The sequence below is a fragment of the Stegodyphus dumicola genome, chromosome 5 (genome assembly GCF_044657685.1).
Source record: "Stegodyphus dumicola isolate Sdum_Otavi_A_Nest chromosome 5, ASM4465768v1".
NCBI lineage: Eukaryota > Metazoa > Arthropoda > Arachnida > Araneae > Eresidae > Stegodyphus > Stegodyphus dumicola.
Genome location: NC_140772.1, coordinates 125198948 through 125221201, shown reverse-complemented (window position 1 = coordinate 125221201; position 22254 = coordinate 125198948). Strand labels below are relative to the sequence as shown.

At 31.4% G+C, this 22254-nt stretch overlaps 1 protein-coding gene across 4 annotated transcripts in view; it reads right to left on the bottom strand.

Moving 5' to 3' along the window:
- Positions 1–1605: 1605 nt before the first annotated feature.
- Positions 1606–22254, bottom strand: part of LOC118202346 (protein phosphatase 1 regulatory subunit 21-like) — a 235139-nt gene continuing 214490 nt past the window's right edge. For all 4 annotated transcript variants that reach the window (XM_085817028.1, XM_085817025.1, XM_085817026.1 and 1 more), the window contains 2 exons: positions 17684–17818; positions 1606–1730 (listed from right to left, as the gene is read on the bottom strand). In XM_085817028.1, the coding sequence (XP_085673154.1) occupies positions 1704–1730; positions 17684–17818 (162 nt within the window). In that variant the 3' untranslated portion in view covers positions 1606–1703. The remainder of the gene's footprint in view (positions 1731–17683; positions 17819–22254) is intronic.

Here is a 22254-nt window from a genome sequence, read left to right as displayed (position 1 = left end):
CTTATTAGCGGCATCATCATCATCACTTTCATGGTCTTCTGATGCTGTTGTTTGTTTTGCTTCAATGATTGCAGCGTCGTAATCTTCATTTTCATCGTAGCATTGAAGCTTGTTGTCAATGGATAAAAATTCTTCACAATTTTGTACCTGTTGAAGTTCCACATGTAAATCGTCATTTTCACTTTCCATGACTATGTCCACATCAATCTCCATAACCAAGTGTTTGCCACAGTGAGAAAAACAGTTCTGAATTGTCTCACTGCTCACTTTTCGCCAGCTGTCACCCACAAATGTAACTCCTTGCAAGATGCTGACCTTTGGCACTGACTTTGCTGGCTTTTGACGATGAGGTTGGCAAACTTTCTTCAATTGCTTCAGGGATGTAATTAACCAACCTTGCATGATAAAGGGTCTTCAAATTTTTTATGATGCCCATATCCGTTGGCTGGACCAGAGCTGTGGTCCTGGGAGGTAGAAATTCCAGTTAGATGTTCATCAAGCAATCTAAATGAGGCTGTGCTGTACAATTGTCAAGAAGAAGCAGCACTTTTCTTGACTGGCGTTGTAGCTTTCTGTCCCAATCCTTCATCCATTCTTTAAAAAGTTCAGAGATCATCCACGCATTTCTGTTCGCATGATACACAACTGGTAAAGTCTCCATCCTAAGTCCTTTAAAAGCAGTGAGGCTTAGTGCTTTTTCCTATAACCAACAGCTTCCTCTTGTCCGTTCCTGACATGTTTGAGCAGTACCAAACGGTTACGCGATCTATCTCTTTTTTGGAGTCAGAGAGTGCAACATGTTTGCAACTTAACGAGCCGTCCGCTGTAGCACGATAATACAGCCCAGTCTCATCAGTATTGTAGATGTCATCTGCTGAAAAATTTTCAAGAAGCTCAGGTAGTTTTGTTGATTTCCATTCTTCAGCATTTGCACTATCAGCACTTTCTTTCTTGCAATGTGCTTTCTTGAATTTTATGTCATGTCTAGATTTCCATCAAGACAACCAACCATCCATAGCTTTAAAGTCATTGTGGCCCAGCATTTTAGAGAGTTCTGCTTTGCATTTTAACATTGGGCAGCTACTCGCACAGATTGTCCAGTAACAGTGGCAAACCATTCATTAAGGGCCTCATCGACATCTGGGTCCTTGCTATCACGTTTCCATTTTTTTAACATTCCTCCTCGTCCTTCAGATTGTTTTTGCTCTTTTAGTCTGAAAATTATGACTTATCTTTTCTGTCGTGAAATCCTAAAATCCGCACAACCTCTGGTCCCAAGCTTTGCAGATTTCTGGACTTCTACTGTACTTAAAACTAGGTCCTCGAAATAATATTAACAAACATCCATGAAACCTAGCTCTTGGTGTTTACCAAGACTTCCATCAATGATAAACTTCATGTGGAGACTTTGAGCTATTTATTCAATGAGTAAAAGATTATTCAAGAATAATTTCTTTCCCCCCACTGAGACTCTTACAATAAATATTTCCTGTGAGTGAAATGGTAAACATTCGCTATTTTGCCAACACATGAAGTTCGTATTGTTAAAATAATAATTTTCTTTTTTAATATTTCATTTTAAAAGGAAGAATGAAAGACTCTAACTCCTTAAACAATCTTTATGAAAACCCTAATATACAAAAAATATACATAAATGTAATTTATTGCCAGAATTTTATCCTTTGCTGAACACAGGAACAATTCTATTTGGATTTTCCTTTTCTGCTACCCTAAAAAGAAAAAAAAATTTCTGTACATATAAATGTTTTAATGAAATGGAAACAAATAATTATACATTTACCTAATTGATGAAAAGATTATACCACTGATTAGGATTTATAATTTGGAATAATCATTCTAAATTTTGCCTTTCTTTATTTACAAAACTGAAGGTTGGGGTAACCAGCTTGTCTAAATATAGACAAACAAGCAAGGAATTTTTTTAAAAAAAATTGTTTATAATTAAGAAAGAACAGTTTTAGTTTGGAAATTTTTTTGTCTGATATATAATCAGTGATATAATGTATCTATTGGACTTGTAGCAAAAGCATACTTTGCCTTGCTTAAATATTTAAAATAAAACATTTATTTCATAAATTAAAATAACTAGGCTACAACAGTAGGCTTTACATTAGAACCAACGAGAAAAGAAAAACCATCGAATCTCTCACGTTCACCGATTCCGACGTGTAAATACAAAACATCAGCGAATCCATATATACTATGTCAGCAGCAAGCATGTTAGTTTACTGCCGATTGACCTCTGATCTAATTTGCATGAGGAAAAACTAAAAACAGAACATAATTAACAATGGCCCACTTTTTCTCATGAAAAAATAAATTATAAAATAATATCCCCCCCCAAAAATCTGAAGGCTTTAAATTTTATATTATGCCTAAAGTAGCGTTTTTTAACATTCTGTGTGTTACCTTTATTCCACATCAATTCCTTCGCTGTCCAATAGGGTGCTACAGTCCCACTATCTCGAAATGGGCAGTTCACGTGCACGTAAGGCTGAGCTGTGGTACGTCCCGAGGACTTCATCATAGATCAGCAATATCATACGTAGTGACTGAACAATTGGTTATCACTAAATAAGGTCCTTTACTTTTAGGCATGAAATTCTGACACTTTCTATTCTCTGATCAGCAAACAGGATGTACTGGTTCGTTCATTCATACTCCTGGTTCATACAAAACCTTTTGGCGTCGACGATCATATTTTTGTTTTGCTTGTCTTGCTCTTCATTAAACCAAGATGATTTATCAGCAGCATAGAATCAGGATGATTCATTCAAAACTCCATAGAATCAAGGCGATTCTCTTTATACTTCATTGAATCAGGATGATTGATTCATCAACAGCATAGAATCAGCATGATTCTCTTCAAACTTCACTAAATCAGGATGATTCATTCAAAACTCCATAGAATCAGGATTTCTCTTCACACTTCATTGAATCAAGATGATTCTTTTCAGCCTTCATTAAATCAGGTTGATTCATCACAATGCTCTCATACTTCATTGAAATGGGATGATTGATTCAACAGTATAGAACTAAGATGATTCTTCAAAATTTCCTGAATCGGGATGGTTCATTCAACAGTATGGATCAGGATGATTCTAGAAAAATTCACTATATGGGGTTGGATCTTCCCCTAGTTCGAAGCAGTTTTCTTAAATTTTTTGCAATAAGCGATTTAGTTGAGTACGCCATTCTGTATGTATATGTTTACCTTCGTCACTTCGAACATTCACTAAAGTGGATGTTTCAAAACTTAATTGGAAATTTCTGGACTTTTTGTCTGCAATTAACTTTAATTTAGTTGAATCACTTTCAAATTATTTGAGAGGTGCAGACTCAGTTCTGTTGCCAATACTTGCAGATCCTTTTTCCTGGCTAGTCCCAAAAATGCCATGTTATCATACTTTCAATGTCCGTTGGAAAAAGTTCGTTGTTTGTTTGAAGAAAAATTATATGTTCAGAAATTTTATGAATTTCTTAATTACCCTTGACAATTATATAATATTTGAAAAATAACATCGAACAAAATCATTAATCTGAGATTACTTCGAGAACGAATTAACATTTTACAAAGATTGGTACACTTGCTAATGGACAATAAAATGCATAAATTTAGTAAACATAAAATCCTCAAAATAGAATTTAACTTTGATAAATCTTCTATTTGTAATGCATGCGATGTGTACAAAATTCTAAATGTTCTAAGAAATTAATTTCGATTGTAGTTCTCTTTGAAAAACACAATTATATGTATAAGCTATTCTCAAACATTACAAAATAATAATTTAAAAAATTTATGAATGCACAATTCGAAAATGCAGCAAGTATTAGAATGCCTTTCAGAATAACAGCAACTAAAATATTAATTCAAAAGATGTATTCTTATTGAATTAAAACAAACAGTAGTGTCACAGTTTAAATAATATACATAAAACCATTTTCACTTTTTAATCATTTATTTCTATTCTCAAAGAGAAAAAAAAAATATCCGTTAATATTATTCATAAAATAAAACTCATTCATTGATAGCAATAAAGTTATAAAAACACTAAAAAAATTATGCACGCCGGAAACATGTTGACAAAGTTTTCTGTAAAGCTCAACGAAGAGGGCACTCAAATCCCGAACACCCCGGAAGATTCCGTTTCCGGAATTGCTGCATTTGTTTACGTTGCTATTGTGAATTTATTTTAGAAGTGTTTCATTTTTTTTTTTTTCTGATAAATACAGAAGTATGCATACAAGGAAATCGAGTCAGTGCTGTGGGCTGTAGCATGACAGCTAAAACTAATTTATTTAAAATAAAAATGTTTCATTTTCCTAAAAATCCATCATGTAGGCACCTGTGGGAAGCTGCCATTCGTAGAGAAAACTGGACTGCAAATAATTCATCTATTTTCAGCAGTACTAATTTTATTATGAGTAGTTAATATTTATAAGCATTTTACATCATAGTAATGCATATGTAAACATATATCATAGGGATCTTTGACAAAAATTATGAAGAATGTATCAGCAGTGTTTGGCGACAATTTTTGCCATTTGAGGTTATGTTATCACCGGGACACTAATGATTCATTATGTTTTAAGAAGTCACATATTGTTTTATGATCTTTAGATATATATATATATATATATATATATATATATTCAGTTTTTAAGCATCTACGAATTTTTAAATACATTAAAATCTTAAAAAGCTTTACATTCATGTGACCACTTTTTAGAGAAAATATTATTTGTGGATGCTTTTTTCTTTTCATGTTATATTAGTTTATTTTTGGAATTCAAATGATTTTCAGTACACTAATTGAGATTTACTCAGCATTTGTTTAATATATTTTAACTATAAATTTTATTCTTAGTTTGCACATGAATGAAAATTGCAATATTTTAAGAGAGTACATAGGAAAGTATTAGTATATGAAATATCAAAATAGAAGCTAATGCTATTTTTTATTCTGTTTCCAATACTATATATATTTTTTTCAGGTAAAACATCTAATGATCCTAATCATCTAGATCAGTGATTCCCAACTGGTGGTTCGCGAAAATAATATTGTAACGGCGGATTTTTTAAAACGCCATTAAAATAAATTAAAAAAAAAAAAAAAATCACAAAAATTAAAGAACACATCCACTGTAAAACAGATTGTTCGCTGCCTGTTTGTTAAGAAATCTATAATAAATTTCAATATTTTCATTTTTTTTCAAAATTACTTCATCAATATCAAATTATATCAACAATTTTATACATTATAATTTATTCCTCTTATTCAAGTAATCAAATACAATTCTCTTTTTATTACAAACATTTATTTATATTTAAAACATTTTATCAATATGATTAGTATCATGTTCTGCTTTATATTTAAAATCATTGCAGCAGTTTTCCCTTCTATGTAATATTTTTTTTTTTTTTACAATACAATTGGAAATAAATATGAAATTAAAGCAGTTTACTACAGATTTTAGAATTAGATACTTGTTCACAACTGGGAGAGTAGTGTTGTATTAACTGTCTATTTTGTCTGTCTACGTTCATACATAGGCTTAGCACTTGCAAAGCTTGAGTGATAGTGATACTGTGACTGTCAAGTTCTCATGTAAATGATTTAATAATTATTAATTTAATTATTATTACAGCTTATTTTTATTATGGATCGAAGGTTAAAAACGGATCGTTTAGAAACGAGACATGATAATCGAGATGATAGTACTGAAAGCTGTAGTGAGGTACCGTTTCACCTGACGAAAAACAAAGGAAATGATGATAGAAAAGGGAAAAAGCAAAAATATGACAGTGACTATCTACAATTGGGTTTTCATTTTACTGGAGATGAGTCGGAACCTATTCTTTCTTGAACTAACTTTCCGCATAAAATTTTTCTAAAAATTTTTCTAAGTCCAAAACCTATCAGAGAACCTACATTCATTAGAGTGTTATATGTAACGAAATTCTTGCCAACAGCAGTTTAAAACCATCACTTCTTTGTAGACATATTGAAACAAAACATCCGACACACAAAGATAAACCTCTTGAATATTTCAAAAGAAAATTAGCAGATATTAAAAAGTGTAGCCTTTCTTCTTTCTTGACTTCAAACGTAAAGTAGATAACAAAATGGCCCTTGAAGCATCATTTCGAGTAAGTTATAGAATTGCAAGATCTGGACAAGCGCATACAATAGCAGAAAATTTAATTGGACCATGTGCGAAAGATATCGCAAAATGTATGCTTGGGGAAAAGGCAGCAAAGAAAATTGAGTTAGTTCCCTTATCAAACAACACGGTGTCGCGTAGAATTAATGACTTGGCTAATTATGTGGAGAACGAACTTCTAAAAGGAATAAAATTGAATTATTTTGCAATTCAACTTGACGAATCGACGGATGTAACAAATGCCTCAGTCTTGCTTGTCTACGTTAGATATCTTTTTACGAATATTATTTAAGAAGATGTACTATTTGCAAAACCTTTGAAAAGCTACACAACCGGAGAAGCGATTTTCGATATGATCAATGGGTATTGAAAAGAATGGAATAAGCTGGTCTTATTGTGTAGGTGAAGAAGATCAACGAGAAAATTCAATGGACTCATTGTTGTATTCATAGACAAGCTTTAGTATGTAAGCGTATTCCTGCAGAGTTATCCACTACTTCAAGTGACGCTGTGAAAAGTGTGAACTTTATAAAATCGCGTGCTATGAATTGCCGTCTATTCCGTAAGCTTTGTGAGGATTTTGGAAGTTTCTACGTTTCTTTACTTATTCACACAGAAGTTAGATGGCTTTCCTGTGGTAAAGTTTTGACACGCTTGTTTGAATTGAAGTCTGAAGTTCAGGCATTTTTTATTGATCATCCGTTTCATTTGTCTTCTTGTATATCCGATGTTCTTTGGCTGCAAAAGCTTGTGTATTTAGCTGACATTTTTTGTAAACTGAATGAATTAAATATGTCTTTACAAGGTGAGGGTGTCACCATTTTCAGTGTACATGATAGAATTGAGAGGCTACGGTGAGAGAGATCAGTTTTTGGATTCAATGCCTGCAGATGAATGAGTATGGAAGTTTCGATTCTGTCAGCACTTTTTTTTATCAGAAAATTCAATTAAACTTGACAAAAACATTAAAAGGAGTATATGTGAACATCTGAACTATCTTCGATTAACTTTCGATGACTATTTCCCAACAGATGCAATATATCCATCTGAAACAACTGGATACGTAATCCATTTCAAGGAAATGTAAGTTCAGAAACCTCTCTAAATATACTGAAAAAAGAAAAACTCGTAGAGTTATCTTGTGACAGTTCTCTAGAAGCAATTTTAAAGATCAATCTTTAATTGACTTCTGGCTCAGTATACAAAATGAATATCCTGCTCTGTCAAAAAAAGCCATTGAAGTTCTATTACCATTTTGCACAACATATCTATGCGAGAAAGGATTTTCAACATATACTTATCTGAAAGATAAATACAGAAATAAGTTAAATGAACAACCTGATTTAAGACTGAAATTGTCAGATATTGAGCCTAACTTTGAATTGCTTTGTTCTATCAAACACCCACAAACATCCCATTAAGGGTTTTTCCAAATGTAATTATCTTGTTTTCAACTTTTATAGCCATAATTTTAGTCTTATTAATGTTTTATTTAAATATTTCATGATTAATATAATCAATTATTCTGCAATATGAAAAATATATATTCTATCAAATTTTATTGCTTTTTTTTTTTTTTTAACCTGTCATTAGTGACTACATAGGGGGTTCGTTGAATTTTTCGGACCTTTCTTTTGGTTCACGAGGAAAAAAAAGGTTGGGAAACACTGATCTAGATTATGGGCCTTCAATATTTAACCCTTTAACTGTCAAGTTATTTTGATGATTTGGGTACACAAATTGTCAAATTTTTTTATTGGAAAAACCAAATGTAGCCGAAATAAACATCTCCCGATATATATTCGGGTACGACAATACGATGCACTCAAAAAAAAAATTACCCCGAGAAATACTTGGGTGTGACATTTTCGAACACCATATCTCGGGCATGACAGTTAAAAGGTTAAACACAAAGTTCAGGACAGACAAACAGAAAAAGAAACAGTTGCTTGTTTTCAGAGGTTAGCAGAACGTAATAAAAAAAAACTAAATAAAACTAAAAAATCTCAACATTAAATTCCCAAAACGGATCATTGTTAACTGCAAGAAAAAAAAAAAAAAAACAAGTAAATAAAACTAAAATTGTTCAACTATCACTCAAAAATTAGAAGAGTGACTCCCAAACAAGAGTACAGGTGACAAAAACCTTTAAAAATAACTTAACCTGAAATAAAATTAACACATTCATTGAGTAAATGAATTTAATTAAACAGCATAGAACTTTAATACTGTATCTTCAAAACACGGCATATTAAGAAAGCATTTATGTATTCATATAGGACAAATAAAACTTATCTGTAAATTAACACATTCTAATAAATGAAACTTATCTGTAATAAAAATAACACATTCATAGAATAAATTAATTCAATTAAATAGCATGGAATAGAAATATATATTCAATGCATACTATTTTAAAAAGGCATTTATGTACCCATATAGGAGGAATTATAGGAGAGCATACCAGGAAGAATTATTTTAATCCTCAAATCTTGTTTAATGGTACTACGATAAACACTATGGATGTCAGGATCTCGGGAAATCAAAAAGTCGCCGAAGTAACGATAACAAAACAAATCTGGCGATTTTTGCATTAAAATTCTTTATTATTAAATATATCAGTATTTGTTGCTACTAAAAAACAAGAGATTTAATTATAAATAAAACATTCAGCAAAATATATTGGGCGGAAATGAAAACTTAAAATTAGAAAATATAGCTCGAAAAATTGCAAAACTCTGTAGAGAAACATTATACTGGAAGTAGAATTCACAGTTCCGGTTGGCGTAATTCACGCTGATGTGCATAGCCACTGAGGGAGGGGTTTCGGAAATGGACCAATGAGCTTCTAATGTTCTTTTGATGGTGATTCTTTGAAACTGAGCATATGCTGTTTACGTTTTAATTTGCATTTATTTAGTAGTTATAAATGTATGTCATAATAGTATAAATTCTCATAGTGCTTTCACGTTATAAGTTTACGTAATTACTAACATTTCACTTTCGCAATATTTATCACGTATTGATTGATATTTGTGCCATATTATCATTCTTTACATCGAGAAAATAACTCAAGCTACAATTAGCTTCGAATATTGTGCATTTACTAATACCTGCGGATTAAGAGAATTAAAGTGCATAATTTTTTATTGAGCTCAGAAGGACAATGGATCTAGTATATTCTTAAGTTCAGTGCTTGCATTCTTTTGATTTTGAAAGTGTAAGATTAAAAATATATATCGTGTGTGAGCTGATTATATCTATTGTAACATTAAAAGTTATATATAAATAAATATTCCTTGTGAAGAGTATTTCTTATACAGGCAATGCATTTAAGAGTGAACAGTTATTAAATGTTAAATTTAACAAACTAAATGTACAAGAATGCAAATGAATATTTACGGCCAATTTAATATGACAGCAGTATCACAATTTTTACTCTAGTAATCTGAAAGTCACTTAGATTGTAGTTTTCAGTCTAGGCAGCATATTTTTTAAGATGCATGTATGATATATATCAGTAAAGACATAAAGTAAGAAATTTAGAACTAATCTTTCAGAAAGACCAAAATTTGAAATTCATAATTAATAAATTTCAAATAATCATATTAATGCTAGAAAGAATTAAAAAAATGTTAAAAATCAATATTATCTCCTAATATAAATTTAGTAGAAGTATCTAAAAAGAGTGAACCTATATGTAGGAAGTTTAATTCTGAAAATTGTGTTATAAAGTAACTTGAATGTATATTAAAAATGTTTTATGGGGACTTTAAAAGGTCATTTAATGTTAAATTAAAATCGTTTAGTAGAAATTAATAAAGAAGAATTTTACTTACAAAAATAAAGTTTTAAATAGCAGTATGTAACCGTAGCAGCATGAATGAAATTCCTAAAAGGCACAGAGAAACTCTATTTTGATCTGTGGCTATATATTTCAAGTTCTTTTGAGTTTGACATAGAATTCACAACACTAAACTAATTCTGATAAGCCATATGCAAGTCTAATTAAAACAAAATTCTATTTACAAAATGTCCATACCTTTTAGTACAGCTATATTCTGCTTAAATATTAGTAACATTTTGAATTTGCATTTACTTTTCTTTTATTTGTTACATTTTATTTCTTTTATTAGTTTTTCTCTCTGCAAAATAACAGCATTCATAATATTTAAGCCTGAATAATTAAATGAATCTGGATTAAATGCTATTTCTTCACACAGATGTAAACTATAAATATAATAATAACAATAATATGCGACTGCATAATTTTATTGAGAGTTTTTAAATTACTCTCAATACATTAATGCAATTCTATTTAAAAATTGTAAAACAATTTTTATTCCAAATATATAGAAATATATGTTTTTTCATCTGATCTGAAAAATTTTGAAATAATAATTAGTTACCATTTTGCAGTCAATTACCCTTAAAATGTTACATAGCTGTCATAGAACTTGTAAATTTAAGTACATACCTTTACTTTACAATATCAAGCATGCTGACAGTTGGAGTTCCTTGAAAACAGAAACCGAGATTGATCAGTCAAAGTTTTGCGGAGTATCCAACATGTGTTTGTATTTCTTTCAATCAGGTAGTGAAATCTTTACAATTGCTTATATTTGATCTAATTTCACAATGAAAATTTTCAGAAGAAATCGAGGATGCTTTAATTATATTGTACAGAAAATTGAAAATCAGTATTTTCAACCATCATGCACAAAGCGCGCTAGAGGTCATTTGACATGATAGAAGTATTACTGGAAGCCCATTGGTCCATCCTAGAAGGCACTCCCTTAGTGGCTACACAGATGTGCACTTGTGAAATATGCTTCTGGTTGAAGCATTGTTTGCTATTGTTTACATTGAAAACTTGGTCAATATCAACTAGAATAAAAATAACAATTTGCCATGTAAACACTTTTCATTCGGAACCGAAACGAAATTTTACTGGTGTTGACTTTCAATGAAAACAAAATTAATCTTTAATTAGAGCAAAGAATTAAAATACATGAAATTCAAATAAAAATCGATTATTTAAAACAATGTAAATTCTTAAGGTGCAACACAGCTAAAAAGGAAAGAACACCAAGAGCACACTTTGTATATATTTTTTTTCAGACTTTTTGAAACTTCATTTTTTTTAAAGAAACTGCATTTGTCTTTGCAGTCTTTCTTCAGTGAATTTTAAGATGTTGATAAGAATTTTTTATAAAATTCTTTGTTTATTGTAAGCAACCTTCTGTCTTAGATTACGTCAAGTCTAGAGAAGTTTACCTTAATGTTTTTTTTTTCTTTTTTTTTAATTCTTTGTAACTCTCGGGAGCTGCTTTTATATCTTTATCAGCATTTAACATAATTTCGAGAATCTCAGCAGCTTTTTGTTTCACATAAACTGTTTCTGGTTTTATTTTCAAATATGGAAATGAGGTGTTCTTTTCTACCACACAAGGGAAGATTGACTCTTTGGAAAGAGCATAAAGCAAAGTTTTTTTAATTATCACAGGAGCCCTGTAAACTACCCCAATTACAGCTATGCAAAGCTATACTTACAACCGCCAATTCCTACTGAATTCAAGAAACAACCAGTTGGTACATTCGTATCGTTTTTCAATGGATCCTTTCACATGTAGGTATCGACGGTAACGAAAAGGCAGACTCACTAGCCAAGAGAGGAACACTTGCGCCACAAGACAGCAAACCACTTCCTCCAAAATCACTTGAAATTTTTGAGAAATTAATGGACACTCTTACATATGACCAGGCAATTAAACTTGATGTTTAAATTTAAAACTTGATGATTTAAAACTTGATGAAACTTAATTAAACTTGATGTTCAATTTAAATGTTTAAATTTAAATTGAACATTTATTTCGAAAATTACAGTTCTGGATCTCAAGTATCTCAGAGGAACAAAACTTGTATTCAGAACTCATTGATCAACTTAGTTTTGGGCTTTAAAACACTTTTCCCACTTACCTACTTGAAGTATTGAATTGAGGAGATCAATATTTCATTTTTAATTTCTTATTTTATTATGTAATGCTTTCAGTATTGTTTCATTATTTGTAATTTTTACTTGTTCTACTATTGGGTATGACTTTCTTCAAGATACAGAATGGTTAGGACCTTCATAGGAAAGAACATTGTAAACTTGCATTTAAGTTTCAACTATTTTCTTTTCTTTTATATAATTTTATATATTGTATATATACAGCTATATTTTTGATTCTGTTTCATTTTATGACAGATTCTATTTCATATTATTAAAGTATTAACGACATTGTATATAGAATATTATATTGTTTATTAACTGAAAACTTATCTGTTATCTTCGAATGAAGATGAAACCGTTACTTCATGCAATTTCCAAAATAATCTTTGGGTGAAGACTTCGCTGGTGAAAGTAGTACCATATATACTCACGTATAAGTCGACCCCCCCCACTTCGACATAAAAAATTCGTAGAAAATAAGAAACCCGCGTATAAGTCGATCCCCCACTTCCGAAATCAATCGAGAAACTTCGGAAAAAATTTTTTAAGTACTACATTTATTCAAAAACATCTGAGAAAAAAGTAAATATACGATAAAAAATACCTTGGTAAATAAACAAAATCAAAATCCTTCAACGTCCGATTCATGGTCAGATTCGCCAAACATTTCATAGAACTCTTCTGTCATCATTGGCTCGTCATCATACATATTTTCAGTCTCGAACTCTGTATTGTTACAATCACTACTACAGCCTTCGTCGTCATTTTCACTTTCAAAAACAGCATCATCTTCTGTGCCGTCTAGTTCGTTGCTAATACAACATTTTTTAAATGATTTTATAATCATTCAGAGAGTATTTCACAGACATTCGCATTTTTCAGGGGCAAAAACATAAAAATTTCCAAGAGTGTCCACAATTTTGGCCACCACTGTAGTTCCTCACATAATTTAAGTCATGAAATTACTTCAAGTAAGTGACTTATTTGATAAGTCGTCCAATTCGAGTGTGGGAAGAAAACAACTGCATTATATAAAGAAATTTTTGAACTTCCGATTCTTTTAATTTTTTATGGCCCCGCGTATAAGTTGACCCCCCCCACTTTGAAGTCTTTTTTTTTGCCCAAAATATCTCAACTTATCTCGACAAAATATCTCGACGACGCGGGTATATACGGTATCTAAATCTTGGAAAAGAATATAAGTCGATGTCCTGGAGTCTTAAACATAGTTTTTTTCCTCAACTGGATAAATCTTTCGAACCCAGCACTGGGTGCCAACTATAGCCAGAACACCATAATTTTAAGCCTGTTAGGGTTAACAGCTAAATAGAATTAGAGGAATACTAACTAATCAAAATACTCACTCTCAGTTTTAATTCTGAAACACAATTAGGGAAACATTACACTTAAGGACGTAAAACTTATAAGGATATTATAATTAAACACTGAAGTTACAAAATAACTCTCGGGGCAAAACACCCCATTTAGTACTTGACTCCAATACACTGACTGAAAGGCTATTGTATTTCAGGCCATTATTCCCTCCAACAGCTGATAGGTGATGCGCTTGAAAGCTGTGTGTTACACATAGTATTTTCTTAAAATGTAGATTTTCTAAAATATTTTCATATTCACAAAACCATTCACGGCCGCTTTGATGCACACCATAAATTGTCTTCCGAACCGAGTCTTCGGTTCAGTCATTCCCGGAGCTCAACAGGCTCTCTCGACGATGCACTAAGAGACTCCTTCACTGCACTTGACGATCCACTCGGTACTCGCTGGCTGGCTGTCAACTCTTATCATCTCCGTAGGGACTAACTAGATGAGACACACTGACTCGCACTCTTGATGAGGCACCAACTCGATACTAACTAACTCCACATACTAGCAAGGTTTATATAGCTTTTGCCTTGCGCTCGAGAGCATTCTGGGCTAAACCGGTAATAATTCATTCCAGAAAGTTCTCCATCTGTCCATGGCATATCGCCAAATGGGCAATTTCTTACCATATGTGGCAACTCTGCCTTACATTGCCATTTTATGGCAACCCTAAACATGCTTTGCGGGGAAGCTGTCTTACCACGCCTGGACATTACGTAACACTGCCCCCTTCCAAGGACTGCACTTCCCGGGCAGTACAATTCTTGTTCAGAAGCATAATTCTATACAAACAAAAGGTAATAACACAAACAACATAACTAAAGAAACAAATATTTACACTATGTTATAAGTTATATACACAAATTAAACACATAACAATTTCAAATAATACAAATTAAAGTCCTGAATGAATTTCAGTTTTAGTCTTTTCATCAAGTTATACCCGGGTCGAATAGTCTTCCACTGCAGTTCTCAGATGCATTTCTGTTTTGCATATCACAGTCTGAAAATTCAGTCCTTTCAGACTTTTCATCCACTGAAAGATCTAAAACAGTTCGTTCACCACTTTGTAGATCATTCGCAGCATGTGTAAAGTTTACCTCGGTATCTTTAGCAAATCGTACATGCTTATTTACTTCTATTTCCTGAAAACCAGTTCCGCTGTTTGCAGCAGAATCGCAAAAAGAATCCGATCCTTTGCTAGCAGAAGTATCCAGGTTTAGAATTAAGTCCTTCTCTGCACAATCTGCACTATGAGACACACATACAGTTTGCAAAGTGGGTGATTTTTCTTGCAATACTGGAGCACTCTGTGTAAGTTGTAGATCAGCTTTTTCCATCTCAGCAGCACATGAATTTTCAGATGGTTCAATACTTGCTAATTAAGACTTTGTAACTTCATTATCACTTTCTACGATCTTGACAGTTGCATTTTCACTTTCTTCTATCTCTACTTCAGGCACATAAGAATCAAGAACTTCTTTCCCGTCTTTCATTTCTTCATGTTTTCTATCTCTGTCTTTAATCTCGTTAGATATTTCATCCTTTATTTATGGATCTTTTCAGACACTGTAATGTTGCAGTTTCCCTTGCTGCATTTCTTTGGTCCTTTCCAACCTACACATGCATCACAAGATTGGCACCACTTTTGTATCTCAGCCCTTAAATAAAGTAGAAGCATTCTCAAAAGTCATTAAAAGTCTTCATTATTCCTAAATGGCTTATACTGTCAGACTGCTGTGTAATTCTCAACAAACATCCGGGATCTTGGAAGGATCATCTGCCAGCAGAATGCCTTTCCACCATCTGATTCAAAATTCCTGTACAAGATGGCATTTCAAATATGTAGCGAGTTCCGGAGAACTCAATTTTGTTTGTCATAGAACTATACATCGAAATATCTTGCCAGGTAGGTTTCCTACATGAAGATTCCATTCAATAAACTACAGATTTAACATCACCATTTTCCAACTGGTTTTTTCCGGACTTCTTCGTGACTCTGTAGCTCTGGGTCAGATGATGATGAAGTTGAAATTTGACATGCAACTGGATTGAATAGCTTGTAGTATTTCATTTCAACCCTGAAACTATATCGGCAGCTTTCTTCTTAGAGTCCTCTAGACAGGAAGTTGGTGTTTCTGTATAATCCTTTCTGATGACTTATACGGATAGTGATGTCATGTTCCTGTCAAGAATAAATGCTTTGTCAAGCTGAGGATAAATCAGGATTACAGATGTTAAAGCCGCCGTCAGTTTGTTAAATGAGTCCTCACATTCTTTTATCCACAAGAACGTTTGCTCATTCTCCGTCAATTCATGAAGATTCTTGCAATGGAAGAATCTCCTATAGTGGCTTGCAAAGCCCCTGGAAACTTCTCAGCTGATGGTCATTTTCAGCATCTCAAATCTTTAACATCTAAAAGGAGAAGCTCTGGTGGGATTTCTCAATACTCAACTCAAGGCTGAATTAAACAACTCAGAAGAGATGCTCTTTCTGTGCTTAGATTTTTCCCTGCTAATAAATCTCTAGTATCATCCACTTCTCAAAATTACTGGAGGAAGTTAATTTTACGAAGAAAATGTTACATATAAAGGGTGGATACAATTACAGTTACATATAGGGATCAATTAAAGTTATTCGATTATAATATCAATTCTGATTATACAGGGGCTGGACCAAAATGTCACCAAGTTTGGTGACTTCAGACATTTCTCGCCAAATTTGGTGAGGAAAATTAGTCACCAAACCCACCGCCACTTTAGGGATATCTTGGCAACCTCAACAGACTTGCCCCTGTAATCTTATTTTTTCAACAAAGATTCGTCTCTTCAGACTTTTCTCGTTACATTTTATAAAAAATAATACAATTTCACTAAAATTATTTACATATATACAAAATTTGTAACAATACATTTAATTCCAATCCTGTAACAATACATTTTCATCAGCAGATGGCAATATTAGTATCGCAGTACATTAATTGAATGAGAAACACTAGGATTATATGGCATTTACTCATTCACAAGCACATTACTACACTATTAACAATGTAGCAGTCCAGTATAAGTTTTCAAGAGTGCACCTATTCTAATAGATTTAAATCTCCATATTTTTTACAGTATTAGCACTAGAGCAAAATTTTCTGGTGGAAATTTAAACTAAAATATGCCCTTCCCCTCGCAAAATGCTTCTATAAATCTTTAGGTGCAATATCGAATTTATTCATATTATTTGATATGCACTTTAATATGCAAATTAGTTTATTATAGTTGAATTATTTGATATATATATATATTTGAAATGCGTCCAAATTTATAGTACCCTTATCTATGTACAACCTATCACAAATGATTTTCAGTACATACTGGATTGCTTGTATTGTAGTGCATGTGTCAGTAAGCAATGCCTCTTGTACAGGATGTTTTAAGCCAAAAGCAATTCTGCAGTATTATCTAGACTGCTATTAAACCTTATATGTATCTGAGATAAAACTGAAATTTTACTTATTTTAGGAATAAATTGCATTACACATTTCAAGCAGATTTAGTACACTTTGTAAAAAATAACAGAAAAAGCTTCATTATTATTCCATTTCTTACATTCCAAACTTAATATTCCTTAAATCCTAATGTTTTTACTACATTCCATTTTTCCCGTTTTAATATTCTTTTTTATAACATTTTAAGAAAACAGATATTTTTTCATTTTTGATTATATAACACAAATATATAAAAGATCTTTTAATATTTTCTCCATTTATCAAACAACAGTAGACGGCATTAAATATTTTTTTCTCTCATTGATGAAGTAGTCATAAAATAAAGTTAAGATAGAATTTTACATATCTAGCAAGACTTAAACTTTGGATAACTGTCAATGAGATCAACTCGCATTCTACTTATGCACTGCAACATGGAAACAAACATAGCTCACGTTACAAATTTATGACTTTATGATATGATAGATATCAAACATATTTTTTATGATAAATATCAAACATATTTTTTATGATAAATATCAAACATATTTGGGATGAAACAACTGTTTAATATTGCAACTACCAAAGAATTGAAAGTATATGATGAAATAAAAGTAGAAATTTCAAACAGCTTATTCACCTTGTTATTTCCAGCTTGCTTTAGAGCATCAATCTCATCTTTCTGAGCAGTTAAAGTTTCATTTAAATTAGCTAAATGATCACTCATAGTATTTAATTGATCTTCGTAGTTTTGCATCAGAGTTTTTTGTTCTTCCTGTAAAATTAAAAAATTCATAATATTAATTACAAAATACATTTAAATAACATCAGACTCGTCGAAATCAAGGAGCATAGCCATTTCTTTCTAGAGACAATGCCACAATCTGCTGGTATGCAAGAAAAATTTAAAAAATAATAATCTAATGAAAGAATAATACATTGGTAGCTTGCAGTTGACTCAAAAGCATGCCATGATCAATGTATTTGCTACTCCTGGTACACAATATAGATTAAACTCATATGGATGAAAATCTAATATAAAAAAAATTCTTTTTTAATGAAATTTGGATGTTTGATAGTATAGAGACTAGAAAACTTCATTTGATTTTATAATTGTATGAAAACAAAAAAGGAAACATTTAATTTTATTTTGTTATAAAATGTCTTATTTATTTATTTATTTATTTTTTATTTAGAACAATACTATCAGTATATTAGCTTCTTTATTTCATTAGCAATGTCCTCTCCTTTTGAAATATATATTATTTGTTGATTAAATCTAAATTTGTTTGCACCATTCATGTGATCACAAAAACCATTTTTTTATTCATTTTATTGAGCAACATGTTTTAGAAAAAGACAGCAGTATAGAGCAATATATTATTTATTCAGAAGCAAATAAATACATAAATATAGATGACTGGAACAGCATATTTTTTTTTATTGTTACAGTTTGGAACAACATTTGATAAATATATCTGCAACTTTTATGCACATATTTGACAAATGTGTTTATAAGCTTAAACTTCAAGTATTTGATTTTGGAAGATCATATGACAAGTAGATATAAAATAAATGGCACTAAAAAGGATGGGATGAGGCAAATTTCTTTCAAAAAAATCTATTAAAAGGTCACAATTTAATGTAATAAATTAGTCCTTTTATACAATACTAATTAGGTAAAAAATATAAAAATATGGCACATTATTATATCTATTACAGGTACATAACATGAAAATTATTGAATATAGTTTATACAGTACAAAAGTCTGAGATACAGGCTCGAGGGACTTCAATTCCAGATTTGGGATTTTTATGGATATTAGATCATCAATTTAAATCCAGTACGATGGCATGCAGAAATTACAAAATTAAAAATGTGAAATCGTGGCTTATGTAATAATGAAGCATTTATCATCTAAAGGGTAACAAAAGTTACAAAAAAAGTTAATAATTGTTTACTTTATTAAACATTTCTTTCAATGTAAGTAGTTAAAGTGTTTTGTGCTAATATTTTCTCATTAATTCTGTAGACAGATGCAATTTCTTATTAAGTTACAAACTTCTATTGTTCAGGTCCTGTAATTGCCGTATCGAGAATTCCGACTAACTTGTCAATTGAAATTTTTTAATTTTCAATAACCTCTCTGTCAGTTTCTTCAGTATCGGTGCCAGCATTTTCTGGATCTAGAACCATACTACAGATTTTGACGTCTGTTAACTGATTGATAACTGGGGCACTGTCATCGTAATGATATACTTCTGTTATATCATCTTCATTTATTACAGCTTCTCTACATTTCTTTAAAATATCCATTAACTGGAAAATTAAAAATTTTAGTTTGTGATATCCAAAAGGTGTCCGCCGATAACATCGCGGGTGAAAACGTCGCAGAGAAAACAACGCAAGGCGAAAACATCGTGGGAGAAAACATCGCAGTTCTAAAACATTGTGGTACAAAATATCTTCGTCGAAAATAAAGCGGTTCAAAAACTTCGCAGTTTAAAAACATTGTCGTCGAAAATATCGCGGCAAAAAATAATGCATCAACAAATCATCACAGGACGATAACATCGCAGACCTGCTTTTTTCAGGCTTTAATAATTGTAAATGGATATTCCCATAATGATTTGTGAGCACGAGATGGAAAGAAAGATAATTTTTACTTTCATATTTTTTATTAACTAATCAATTCTTGCTAAAAAAGTAAGAAGGAAACTTAATACTTAAGAATAAACTGAAGCAGAAGAAGAAATAATTTTCATTAAGAGTATTAGATTGACAAAAGTGAAGAAAATAATCTCATAATTAGCAATTTTTTATAGATAAGTTCATGCAGTTACGTAGCTTCCTTTTTCTAAACATTTTTAGATTATACTTTTGATGAAAAATTACCAGTACAAACTTTATAAAAAATGATTTATTAATGACCTTTGTTAGTTAACTATGTCAGTTTAAAATTATATTAAGTGCTATAAGTTGCCTTAATTTTCTATGCTTAAATTTCCTTCTTACTTTTTCAGCAAAAATTTATTAGTTAATAAAAAATATGAAAGTAAGGAATGTCCTTCTTTCCATCTTGCGCTTACAAATCATTATGGAAATATCCATTTACAATTATTAAAGCCTGAAAAAAACATGTCTGCGATGATTTGCAGATACTTTACTTTTTACCACGATATTTTCGACGACGATGTTTTTAAACTGCAAAATTTTTTAACCGCTCTATTTTGGACGACGATATTTTGTATCACGATGTTTTAGAACTGCGATGTTTTCTATCACGACGTTTTCGCCTTGCATTGTTTTCTCCGCGACGTTTTCGTCTGCGATGTTTTCGGCTGTAACCATCCGAAAACCTTAATATTCACGCCTATCATATTGAAATACGCTATTGGCCAAAAATTATGCCAAGCATTTTTTAAAGTTTCTGGAGACACATCTTCCCACGATTTTGCGATGCTTCATAAAGCAGATTTTACGCTAAAATATTTTTTAAATTCTTCAATAGTCTTGCCATTATTCAAGAAATTTAACATGGATTTTAAAAATTCTACTTTATATTTGCATTTCAGTGAGCGCACTATTCCGATGACCATAGGCTGAATTATTGATGTACAATTTGGAGGAAAGAATAATACGGATACATTGTCTTTCACTAAAACTTTAAGTGAAGTATGAGCCGAACAATCAGGATAATTTTTCTGTTATCAGGTAAACAAAGCGAATTCTGCCAAGCCTCGGGTATGAAATGATTTTCAAACCAATCATTCATTAACACTTGTGTCATCCGTGTTGTGTTATCTGCATTTGTGCATGCTGAAATTGCTAGCCTTGTTTTGGAATCTTTGACCCGAGTTGGAGCCTTTTTTTTATAGAGGTTGCCAAAGTATTACGTTACATATTGCCAATAAGACCAAATTCATCAGTGCTATAAATTTGTTCTCAAGATAACTTTTAACTATTAATGAGTTGAATGAATTCATCTGCAAATAATTCAGCAGCTTCAGTATCAGCTGAAGCTTTTTTACCTGAAGTTCTTAATTGCCTTATACCATGACGATTTTTAAATTTGGTTAACCAAACTGTCAAATATTTGCACCGAGCTTTTAAGTTCATTTCTTAGTGAAATATTTTAACTCTCTTTAAAATTAAGCAAACATGTAACCTTAGTTTGGCTTAGATTTTGAGGGTGATCAGACAAGACACAGATCACTCTTCTTCAGGAGTAAAAAAATTCTGCAGAGTATTTTCCCTTTTTTCCTTGCACATGAAAACATCTTGCAAGGTTACCCTTTTCCCCCTGCCTAATTTTTAATTTTATGTTGGCATGCTCTCTTTTAATGAGGGATGCTCTCCGTGTATTAAGATTAGGGGTTCACTTTTGTCAGATAATTTCTAGAAACATTAGGAATAGTTAGCAAATTAACTTCTGCATTAAAGACATTGTGAACACTTTATAAACAAATATTTAGCTTTTCTTAATTAAAATGCCATGAAAGTACTTATTTATACATTTTTGGTAATATTTGTATTAAAGTAGTTAAATTCCATTGCTATTTTGAAGGGCATTTTTTACTGATCATTTAAATCATTTAATGTTATTCATAATATAATAATCATAAACTCTCTTAAAATGAAATATATTCTTATACTAAAACTATTAACTTCAATACAAGAAGGGACATATGTGACTGACCCAGAATTTGCATGATACACAAATCATGATAGAACAGCACATAAATGATTTTTAAATGCCATGAAACTTAATTAAATAGCTTGAGTGCTAACCTTTTATTTTATGAACGTAAAATGCATAATACTGTCAATTTATTGCTCAGGGTTGAAAAATGTTTTACACACAAAAAGCACTTTAAGTTTTTGCATATAAATATGTGAATAAGATATAATACACATGCATAGAGATAATTTATAAGTATAAATATAACCATTATTGGTAATATTACACTCAGTTTCTTTTTAATTTTTATTTCAGTTGTAAAAATCAGATTCTCTGTTTATATATAAAAATAAAATTTAAATGACCTACGTAAGAATCCAAATACTGTAATTTCCGGAAGAAAGGCCACATCAGCGTAAACACCGCACTCGAGAAAAATGGCGGGAAAAAAATTAAAATTACACAGAAACGCCACAATACATTAAATTGCGTGTGACATCATCGTGGGCCGTATAGATGCAAAATCTCA